Below are 10,425 nucleotides of genomic sequence, written 5' to 3' on the forward strand. Positions count from 1 at the left end.
CAAGAAGCCCAGGTACGTGGCGAGCCCTGGCCGAGGGTCCCCCCAAGACCAGCCCTCCCGGGGTGGGGGGGTCAGGACCCACCACCTCCCGCTCCACTCCTGTGGACAGGGACCCACCATCCTGCTTTGGGGGGGCCAGCAACCGGGGCCAGGGGGGGTTAGCGAAGCATTGAGCGAGAGGATGGGGAAATGAGGTTGCCAAGGAAACTGCTGAACAGCAAAGCGCTGATTTTTTTTGTCAGGGCTGGAAAAAATGCGGGGGAGAAGGGCAGCGGCGAAGACCCACGATGCGGGCGAGCTGGGGGGCTGGGGGTTTGAAGTCTGGGCAAGCCGGGATTGCAAAGCAAAACATGGATGCTCAGGTGTCTGTGTGCTGGATTCTGCATCTGTGGGACAGTGTTCCTTGGCGGTGGCTCAGGGCAGGCCGTGGAGAAGGGATGCAGTCTGGTGGCACCAGCGGTGGCTGTCCCCTGTCACTGTGGTGGCACAGGGACCTGGCTGGGGGGGGGGGGGGAACGTACGCTGCAGGGTTGATTGAAGCGTTGTAGGTTGTACATTACAAATAACACCTCCATCACATCAAGGATTCAGCTGCTCATGCAGGGCAAGGCAGGGACAGGCAGGAAGAGGCAGGAGCCTCTGGTGAAGCTTCAGAGCATCCCAAACCTGGAGCTGGGGGGGTGCAAAGCCACCGCGGGAGCCCTCCAGGCTCTCTGTGCACCTAGCAGGGACCGTACGGGCCTCGCCATCATTGCAAGGTCATGAACAGCCCCAGGTGGAGCCGGGCCACCCGCTCCCAAGAGCTCAGTTCAACCCAGGGCTGCAAAGGAGCTCCAGAGCTCCTGAGAGCTCTCGGCTGAGCCTCCCTGCCTGCAGAGGCTGTGCAGGCAGCAGAAGGGCAGGGGAAGGAACCAGCATTAGCATTTGCTGTTTGAAGCCATGGCTACACCTCTTGAGGACTGATGAAAAAATCAGAATTGAAGTGCCCACTTCCCCCAAAGTTCAAGAGTGAGCTCCTGGGCTGAGTGCTAGCAAGACAGGCAGCTGCCGGATTTCTTGCCTGCACTCATTCCTTGCCAGGCTGGGGGATGCGGAGGGGATCGTCACCTGCGGAGGAGGGAGGGGAAAGCCCTGGGGACACGGCACCTATGGGGCTGACAGCTGGGGAGGGGACAGCGGGGGGCTCAGCCAGACCCCAAATGCTGTCAGCCATCCCAGCTTGGGGACTGGAAATTTGGGAACTGGGGTTTTGTAACACAGAGGCGTTTGCGCCCTCCCTGTGAAGCTCAGCCCGGGGCACTGTCCCCAGGAGCCACCCAGAGCCCATTTAAACCCCTGGAAACAGCTGGATGCCAGAGAGCCCCTCGCTGTCCCCTGCCCCAGTGACACCCGCCAGCTGTGTCGCAGGGGAGCGGATCCTGCATCCCCCAGAGCCAGAGCATCCTTCAGGGCCAGGAGCTCCCTTGGCCCCAGGCGGGTGGGAAAGCCCTCCCGGGGTGTTGGAGGCTCTTGCATGGATGGCAGGGGAGCCTTCAGCAGTGCCCAGCTCTCCGGTTTGCCTTCCCTGCTCCCTTTCCTCCGCTGGGATTTCTCAGGGGACCTGGTGAGAAGTAGGGTGGAGGGGTGATGTTTCCCCTGGGGACATGTCCCCTGCAGGACAGATGGACACATGGGGATGCCACGAGCTCCATCACAAAGTGTTTGGGGCCAGGCTCCCTCCAGTATTGCTCAGACACATTTACTGGACTGCACTGCAAAAAATACAGGTCCTAATCTCCCTGTTTCAGCCTTTTCCCACCCAAATGTGCCCTGTTGCACCCTGGGGACAGCACGTGAGCCCTGGTCCTGCACGCTGCTGGCGCGGTGCTGCCCGTCCTGCGCTCCCCTTGCCACACAAGGCCACGCTGATGTTTTATTCATTCCCCACAATCCACTATATTCCTTAATTGCAGCCACACGCACTTTGCAAGTGTAAATAATTGCCTTGGAGGCTTATTAATCACTTTGGCGTGCTAACAAGCACCACAGCCCAAAGCATGCTCTCAGGGGGCTCAGGGGTGTCTGACCCTTCTCTGGGCTGCCAGGAGCCCCAGAGACTGAGGGGTTAGCACCCAAATCTGGGTGCAAACTGCCTTGAGCGCTGCCTGGGGAAAAAATTCACACCTCAGCCCAAGAATAAAAAAATTAACGATCCATTAATCCAACAGCTCCACCGTCCTCCTCCGCTCCTGCCCATCGGCTCGCACAGGCGCAGGAGCAGGACCCTCATCCCGTCACCTGCCGTCACCGTGACCTTACCTGTGTCCCCGTCACATCTCGCTGCCTCTGAACGGAGCCGCTGGGAGAGGCTGGTGGCAGCAAGGGACGGGCTCCATCCTGCACCTCCTGTAGCCAAAGGTGCATCTCTCGGCCGGTCCCCAATGCCCTTTCCCTGGAAAACCCTCCCGGCTGTTGGTGGGGGTGCTGCCCTGCCATGGGACAGCCTTCAGCATCCAGACCCAGCCAGGGAGCTGCTCCAGCCTTAATTAAAGGTCTTTAATCACCAGGCAGGTGATGGATGAGCATCAAGCTACCATTACATCTCAAGATGGTGGATTCAAGACACATGCTGGAGCTGAGCGGGGGCTCTTGGAGAACCACGAGGCTCGAGCCGGCGGGGAGTGTGAACCGAGACACAGGTCCCAACCCCGCTTCAGAAAGCAGTCTGTGCCGCAGAGACAGTTCACACCTTTATTGCTCTAGCTGAATGGGTTTTCCCCACTCCTTTCCCCCATCCCTTCTTCTTTCCTGGGGACACAGTGCCCTCAAGCCAGGATGGATGGTCCACGTGTCACAGAGCAGAGGGACACGGTGGCATCCCACCGGCATCCAAACACCTTGCAGCCACCCTGTCTCCCTCCATGTCCTCCCACTGCGTGCACTTAGGTGAGGAAGAAGGTGTTTGGGTTAAAACCTGGCCCTTTCCCACCCCCAGCCCCCAGGACAGTGGCACAGCCCCACGTCCACAGGGTATCGTCCCTCCTGTCCCCAAATCATCCAAGTCCAGGTTTCCCCCAGGGAAGGGCAAGCTGCCCAGGTCAGACCAGTCTCCCTTTCCACAGATGTCTCTGTTCCCAGTGGGCTCCCAGTACACCCCAAGCAAAGGGCAAGTATTTACAGGGAGGAACCGCTTGAATTCACCAGGGTCTTCTCAAGCAAACCAGCCTGTTGCCGGAGCCTGGCTCCCCGGGACATTTAAGGGAGCCCAGTGCAAGGAAACAGGGAGCCGGGGTGTAGGGACCGGCACTGCCCCATCACCCTCCCTCCCCATCCCGGCTGCCTGATGTGGCCGTCACAGCATCCCGTCTCACACCACGTTCCCTCCAGCCCCGTCACTGGGCACCATCAGCAGAACTGCAGGAGAAGCAGAGCCCAGGGTGGGTGGTGAGTCCTCACCCAGCCCCCCCGGCATGGTTTCAGGGGGTTCTGCTATCCCCCCGGGCTGGGGAAGTGTTGGGGTGCCCGGAGCCCCCCCGGCTGGGCACAGACCTTCCAGCGGTTCCCGCATTCGTTGCACAGCACAAATGTCGTCATGGGCTCGTCGGCGCTGCGCGTCTGCACCTAGGACAGAGCGGGCAGCTGGGTCAGCAGAGACCCCTCATCATTCCCCATAATCGGGGTCCCCTGGGGACAGGGGGGAGCCCCGGAGGCTTTGCAGGGCTGACCTGGTTGTACGTGCAGTTCTTCTTCTTGCACTTGCCGCACTGGAAGAGGTCGGTGACGGTGCCACCCGTCTTGGCCATCTGGTGCTCCCGGATGGCCTCCTGGGTCATGGCGTTCCTCAGCTCCTTCAGCTCATCGCTGGCCATCTCCTGCCACCAGCACCAGCCCGGCAGGGTCAGTGCTGCCGCGGCTCTGCCCGGGAGCTCGCAGCCAAGCCGGCCCAGGGTGCAAGCCACGGTGGTCCAGCACCCTCCCCATCCTCTCCAGGACCAGGACCGCTCACTGAGCTTGCTGGAGGGCTCAGGCCCAACCAAATGAAACAAACCACCCCATCCTCAAACCTAAACTGCTGCCTGCGGAGACCTGGCTCCCTGCGGAGGGAGCTGCGCTCCCGGCAGCCTGATTTGGGGACGCCAGTTGAGGGGGAGGAATGAGGACCCTCAAGCCTGACTCCTGCCAGTCTGACATCCCACACCCGGCTCTGCGATGGGCTGGGGGGCTGCAAGGGTCTGGGGGGAGCAGGCAGTGCCCCTTGCTTTCTCCCTATGCCTGATGCTCCCCAGCACCAGGGTGGGACAGGGAGATGCTGGGACAAGCCCAGTGTGGATGCCACCAAGCCAAGACCCAGCCAGCCCTTGGGCACCAGCACAACCTCCATGAGCAGAGGCTGGGGGGGGTGGAGAGGGGTCTCAGACCCCCCAGAGGCAGCATGGATGTGGTCCACAAGAGCCAGCCCTGTGCCCCCACCCTGCTCCCCACCTCGGCAGTCATGCGGGCGATGAGGCTGGGCAGGATGGCCCCGCACAGCACGTTCCTCCGCAGACTGGGGTTCTTGGGGTCCTTCAGGTTGCTGATCCTGCTCCGCACCCGGTTGCGATACTTCATGTCCGTGCTCTTCAGCTCCTGGAAGATATGTGGGGTCCGTCAAGGAATCAAGGAGGCAAGGTAGGGGGTTGCCAGCCCCGTGGGCACCCGCTGCTGCTCTGGGCTCAGTGGTGTTGATTGCCATCAGGGCCAGTGCCCACGTGCATGTGGAGGTGGTCGATCTCCTTGGGGGACCATGTGGGGGGTCTCCCCCTCCTTGGGTTCAGTAGGATGAAGCACAGCTTGGGATGTGGGGAGGAAAACAACTTTGCATTTCCCTGCTGTGACACCCAAAGGCTGTCGGGGCACAGGGACCGTCACCAAGCCCTGTGCTGGGACGTGAGTTCATGGTGCAGAGGACTCGGCCCGCTCTCCTCCTCCCAGGCTGGCCAAAAAGCCGGTGGCTGCCTCCATGGATGCAGGCAGACAGGCTGAGGTGGCAGCTTTGGGGTCCTGCGAGGCCCCAGGCACACATGGCCAGAATTTGGGATGCACCAAAAATCGAAGCACACCCAGGAGGAGGAACCACCTTGGGGCTGGTCCCAGTCTCGAGGGGCTGCCAGGAGACCCCCAAGCCTTGAACTGGGAGTGAACAGAGGTGGCTCCATCCCTACCCGTGTGGCACAGCCCGGGCACTGCAAAGGACCAGGGCTGGCAAGAGACACGGGCACCCACAGCAGGCTCAAAAAAGAGACTTTGGCTGGGTTTGGGTTTTATTTCCCCAGGGATGAAGGCAGGTCCCTGAACAGAGGGGTTTGAGGGGGGACACACAGACCCTTGGACTAAGGCAGGTGCCATGGGGATGCTCTGCTCAGCATCAGCCTCTAACCAAGGTCTGGGCTCCCTCTGCAGGCAACAGGGACAGCAAAGCCCGTCTGTCACCCTGTCCTTGTCCCTGCCACCCTCTGTCCTTGTCCCCAGCACCCTCTGCCCTGTCCCCACCACTGCTCTTGAGCCCACGTGTGTGTCCCCCAACAGACGGAGCCTGGGGAGTCCCAGCCCCCCCAAAGGATATGGTCTTCGATCTCTGATGCCATCTTCTCACAGTTGACACCAAACTCCTTGTAGTCATCTAAAGGGCAGAGAGGCCGAGGGGAGACTTACTTAGGCATGAAACCAGTCAGGTCTCACCATGCACTGAGAAACCCCCCAAAAAATCTCACCTCTCCCACTAGACTTGTCCCATGCACCCCATCTCTAAAAAGCCCTGTTTTTACCCAACCTGAACCCTGAATTAACTTCCTTATGAAGACCCCATCCAATCCCTAATTGGACACCCTACCAACCTCCTTTTCTTTCATTTTGGAGCTGAACATGGAGCTGTGAGCTAGAGCTGCAGTTTATTTGCCAGTCCAAGGTGAGTTTGCTGTTGCAGGGCTGCGGGTGCCCCAGGACGCAGACCCTCGCTTATTATTGTAGGGTTCCTCCTATTAGGGCCATCCCGTAGGAGAAACAGCCCAGTTTAGCCTCCAGCACTCCCCAGACCCGCTCACCATCCATGCGGAGGGCGGCCGTCAGCATCTCGATGCACTTGTCCCGCACCGAGTCCCCCGTGAGATAGCAGGGGGCCAGGAGGCAGGGGCTGGGCGAGAAGGGGGGGCTGGTGGGGGTCCGCGGCGTCTCCGGTTTGGCCTTGCTGCTGTTGGCTCTGCAGGGGTGCACGGGGAGGACAGGCAGGCACCAGGGTCCTGGCACAGCCCCAGGGGACCTGCCGGGGGTCCCGTGGCAGTGGGATGGGTCTCTCCTACCTTTCCTCCTTGCTGTCGCTGGAGTTTCTCCGAGAGCCGGTGGGAGCTGGCGAGGGGCTGGTGCCCACAGAGGATCTCCTGGGGGTGGCATGGATGGGGAAAGTGGGAATGACACCATAGACAGGGCAGGGGGCACGGGCTGGTGGCAGGACCTCGGGCACCAGCACATCAACGCGAGCGCTCGGAAGCCAACAGGAATCTCCCCGTGGGAGGATTTGCTCCTCATGGGGAATGTCCCAGTGCCCATGGCAGGATGATCAGGGCTCCCAGCCATCTCTACCCACCCCGGATGCGGGTCCCATGGTCCGAGCATCCCCAAAGGGGATCCCCAAAGCATCCCCAGGCTGCCCAGGGACACGTCCTCCTTACCTCTCCCCTGACGGTCTCTTCTGCGGGGAGGAAGAGGAGGAGACGGCCGAGGTGGTGGAGGACCTTGAGTCAGCAGAGTCTCTCCTGGCAGGACAAGCCCCGTGTCAGAAGGTAGCAATAGGGACCAGGCGGTGGGTCCAGACCCCCAACCGCAGCCCAGCGAGGGGCTGGGGTCTGACCTCTCCCATCTCCCTCCAGCCCAGGCACCCACCTCTCTTTCTTGCCATCCAGAGGTGACTTCTTCGAGGACGCAGTGGGGCTCTGGCCATCACTGGACTCTCTTCACCGCAGAAACCCAAAGGAAGGGAGAGATGCTCTCAGCGAGCCCAGTCCCAGCATCCCCTGGCATGATCTGGTGAGCCAGATCCTGCCTGCCCATCCACACACCCCATCCCCGGCAGAGTCATCCCCAAGCTCCACCAGCCCCCAGGCTGCCAGCAAAGCCTCCCCCAAGCTGGCAGTGCCTGGCAGAGCCCGGCACAAGGGTCGGTGTGCCCTTTGGCAGGTACCTCTCCGAGATGGAGTCGGCAGGGTGGCCCCGGGGGGTGATGGCACGAGAGCCGGACTTGCTGGGCTTCCTAGGGACAGAGAGAGTGGGGCAGGATCAGACAAGCACCATTAAAACAGCCCTCACCTAGGGAATAAATAGCATTAAAGAAGTGAAAATAAAAAAATGCCGTTTCTCCCTCCTCTCACTGAAAGCTGCCCTGGTGCTGCCGTGGCTGCAGGCAACCACCCTTTGGTTCTCCAGCTGTGCTGTTGGCACCCGCAGATATGGATAAACCAAACAACTCGTAAGGAATGAGCAGAGGGTGTTCTCGTATCGGCCCCACCGATGCCTTGGCCATGCGGCTGGTGCCCCCCAACAGCGGGCAGGAGCCCCCACCTCTCCTTGTGCTTCTCCCTGTGCTTCTCAGCCGAGCTCTTGGGGTGCTTCGCCCCTTCGTTGGGGCAGCTGGGAAAATCCAGCCCCTTCTCTTTCTTCTCCTTCTCCCCATCCGTGTCCTTCTCCTTCTTCCCATCCATGTCCTTCTCCTTCTTCGGGGTGGTGGAGGACTCTGGGGGAAGGATTTGGGTGTCAGAGGCATGGCCTAAACCAGTGCAGGGCACCCGGGGAGCTGCATCCCAGGGTGGGGGGATGGCTGGGGGGATGCTCAGCCCTTGGGGGGCACATACTGATTTACACCACTCCATCCCGGAGCAAAAATGAGCCCCTGGAAAATCCATCAAGTCTGTGCATTGCCTGGCAGGACTCAGTTATGGCGGCTGCAAGGCATGGGAGCCTGCACGTCCCAGCTTGGGACTGATCCCACCCCAACCTCCCCTGGACAGCATCAGAGGTTTGGGGTGCCGGGATGGCCTGGGGAGGGTTGGGGCTTGGAGGGGGGGTCCTGCTTCCCCCCAGCATCGCTCACCCAGCAGCCGCTTCCAGTTCTTGATGAGGATTTTGGCCGAGGCCACCACCTCTTCGTCCGAGCAGTGTTTCCGCACCGAGTTGACGGCCACCCCAATCCGCGTGGTCTGGGGATGCATAGCAAGGATGTATCCTTAGGGATGTGCCGGCTGGCACGGGGGGGACAGGACAAGCCACCCCATGGGGCGTCCCCCTGCCAGCAACTGCTGCCCCCCCCCCCCCCAGACCCCTCACCTGGAGCAGCTGGATGGTCATGGTGTAGCCTGTGAGGGACTTGAGCAGATCCAGAGCCCCTTCCTAGGGTGGGGAGAAGCCACGGGGGCCCTTGAGGAGCCGGAGAGAAATGGGGGGGGCTGCGCTGAGGCAGCCTGCATCCCCCCTTTTCTCTTGCCAGCACCAGGCAGTGCCGGGGAGGGGACGCCAACGGGACACAAAGCAGCCCTGGGCTGGTCCCCGGGGAACGCCTGACCTTCCGCAGCGATGCACTCATAGAAAAATCCCAAACCCAAATCCGGCTGGATCATCCTGGCACGGGGTCACGTCTCCTGGCTGGGAAGCAGGACCTTCCCTTAAAGCTCGGGAAAACCCCTCCATAAGGAAATTCTGGGCTGCCAGGAGCTGGGGACGGCCAGGGGACACTTGAGTGTCCCCACACAGGGGTGTGAGGGTCCATGGGACACCCACCCGCAGGGTTTCAGCCCGACCCTAGGCATGCACCGGCTGCAGGGCTAAACATAGCCCCGGCACGGAGCCCTCCTCCTCCTCCATGGTATTTTTAGAGCCCCAGTAGCAGACGCCAGCTCCCAGGTATCCCCCTCCACAGGGGACACAGCCCTGCACCGGGCTGGACCCCCATCCCACCATAAGGGGCTGGATCTGGCCCTCCGGGTACGACGGGTGCAGGGCACGTCCCCACGCTGCGGCCAGACCCTGACTCTGTTTCCCTCCCCAGAGCGCGGGCACGGGGCTGTGGAGCAGGAGGGCTGGGCAGGATCAGTCCCTTGACCCCAGCGTAATTCCCGGCGGGGAACAGAGCCCGGGTGGCTCCCATGGGGTCTGATTCGGTTCCAAGTGTTGGCATCCCAAAAAAACATTGGATCTGGGGGGACGGCAGCGCTGCCCCCCACCCCCCCCCGCACTGGGGAGCCTGTACCTCGTCGGGGCAAAGGCCGGTGGAAACGGTCAAATATTAACTTTAAGGGCCGGGCTCAACTCTGCTCGCCCATGCGTAACCAGAGGGCCAGGATCCCCGGATGGATCCTCACCTGGTGCAAAGTGTGGCAGGGCCAGATCCTGGCTTCCCCCCCCCCAGCACGCCATCGCCAAAGCCACCCTGGAGCCACCACTCAGCCCCCACCCCTCCGTTTGCACGCTTGCACGCGCTCGTGCGACAGGCAGGGCTGTGGCTGGGTCGTGTCCCCCAGCCCGGTCCCCCCCCGGGGGAGTTTTCCCTTGCTCGGGGCTGAGCCTACGGCACCGGCCCTGGACCCGATCGGGTGTTGGCGGCCGGGCCGGTGGCCAAGCACCTGTCGCCCACGTTTGCCTGGGGTCCCACGCCACCAAGGGGTGCTGGGAGCGACCACCCCCGGGACAGACCCCTGCCCTCGCCCCCAACTCCCAACAGCCAGGAGCAATGGGGTGCAGGACAGCCCCAAATCGGAGCTAAAATAAAATACCCCCGGGTGCCGGCTCCGACGTTGCGAGGCTGGGCTGGGGTGGCACAGGCAGCACCCCGGGGTGCTGGTGGCACCGGTGGGTGCTCAGCACCGCCTGGAGCCGCTCAGGTCCTGCGGGACTGCGAGCAACGGGGGGGTTAAAGAGCAAACCCCCCCCTTTCCCTCCCTCCCCTGTCCCGAGCCACGCTGCAACATCCAAACACGCACGCACATGTGTAAATATGCCCATGCGTGCAAACACGTACACGCGTGCAAACACGCACACGCGTGCACACCCGTCCCAAGGGGCTCAGCCACCTTACCGTGCTCTTCCTGGCCACCATCTTATCCAATTTCTTGGCAATCCGGACCAGCTCCTCAGCAGGCCCCATGCCGGCGGCTCGCGGCTCGCCGGGCTTCGGCGGTCGGTGGAGCAAAACCGAGGCGGCGGCAGGCAGAGCTGGGTGCTGCCGGCATGGGGGTTCCGGCAGGGGTGGGAGGGCGGCCGGGTGCGAAGCGGCAGCTGGGCTGGAAAAGAGCAGCGAAGGGGGGGAAAAAAAAGGGGAAAAGAAAGGGAAGGGAAGGGAGAGAAAGCAGAAAGGAGGTGGGGCTGTCCCGGCCAGTTATAAACTCCTGCCAGGCAGGCGAACTAGCACGGGGAAGGGCTAAATAT

The 10,425-nt window shown here is 62.0% G+C and overlaps 1 protein-coding gene across 2 annotated transcripts; it reads right to left on the minus strand.

Moving 5' to 3' along the window:
* Nucleotides 1–2,716: 2,716 nt before the first annotated feature.
* Nucleotides 2,717–10,394, minus strand: TCEA3 (transcription elongation factor A3). Of its 2 annotated transcripts, none has more exons than XM_052811774.1 (14): nt 10,076–10,394; nt 8,332–8,394; nt 8,099–8,204; nt 7,570–7,741; nt 7,193–7,261; nt 6,895–6,963; nt 6,684–6,767; nt 6,315–6,392; nt 6,060–6,214; nt 5,577–5,638; nt 4,462–4,611; nt 3,705–3,851; nt 3,529–3,600; nt 2,717–3,393 (listed from the first exon to the last, which is right to left on the minus strand). In XM_052811774.1, the coding sequence occupies exons 1-14, from the start codon at nt 10,142–10,144 to the stop codon at nt 3,385–3,387; spliced, it is 1,305 nt and encodes a 434-aa protein (XP_052667734.1). In that variant the 5' UTR covers nt 10,145–10,394; the 3' UTR covers nt 2,717–3,384. The 2 variants fall into 2 exon arrangements, with proteins under 2 accessions (XP_052667734.1, XP_052667735.1); XM_052811775.1 differs by having other exon boundaries at nt 8,332–8,421; nt 10,076–10,393.
* Nucleotides 10,395–10,425: the final 31 nt, after the last annotated feature.

Source organism: Harpia harpyja, chromosome 16 (assembly GCF_026419915.1).
Source record: "Harpia harpyja isolate bHarHar1 chromosome 16, bHarHar1 primary haplotype, whole genome shotgun sequence".
Taxonomy (NCBI): domain Eukaryota; kingdom Metazoa; phylum Chordata; class Aves; order Accipitriformes; family Accipitridae; genus Harpia; species Harpia harpyja.

Coding starts and splice junctions, on each gene's coding strand:
- TCEA3 (XM_052811774.1), bottom strand. CDS start 10,144: ATGGGGCCTGCTGAGGAGCTGGTCCGGATTGCCAAGAAATTGGATAAG. Junction 7,262..7,569: donor AGGGAGAAGCACAAGGAGAG/GTGGGGGCTCCT, acceptor CTCTGTCCCTAG/GAAGCCCAGCAAGTCCGGCT. Junction 6,393..6,683: donor AAGAGACCGTCAGGGGAGAG/GTAAGGAGGACG, acceptor TGCCACCCCCAG/GAGATCCTCTGTGGGCACCA.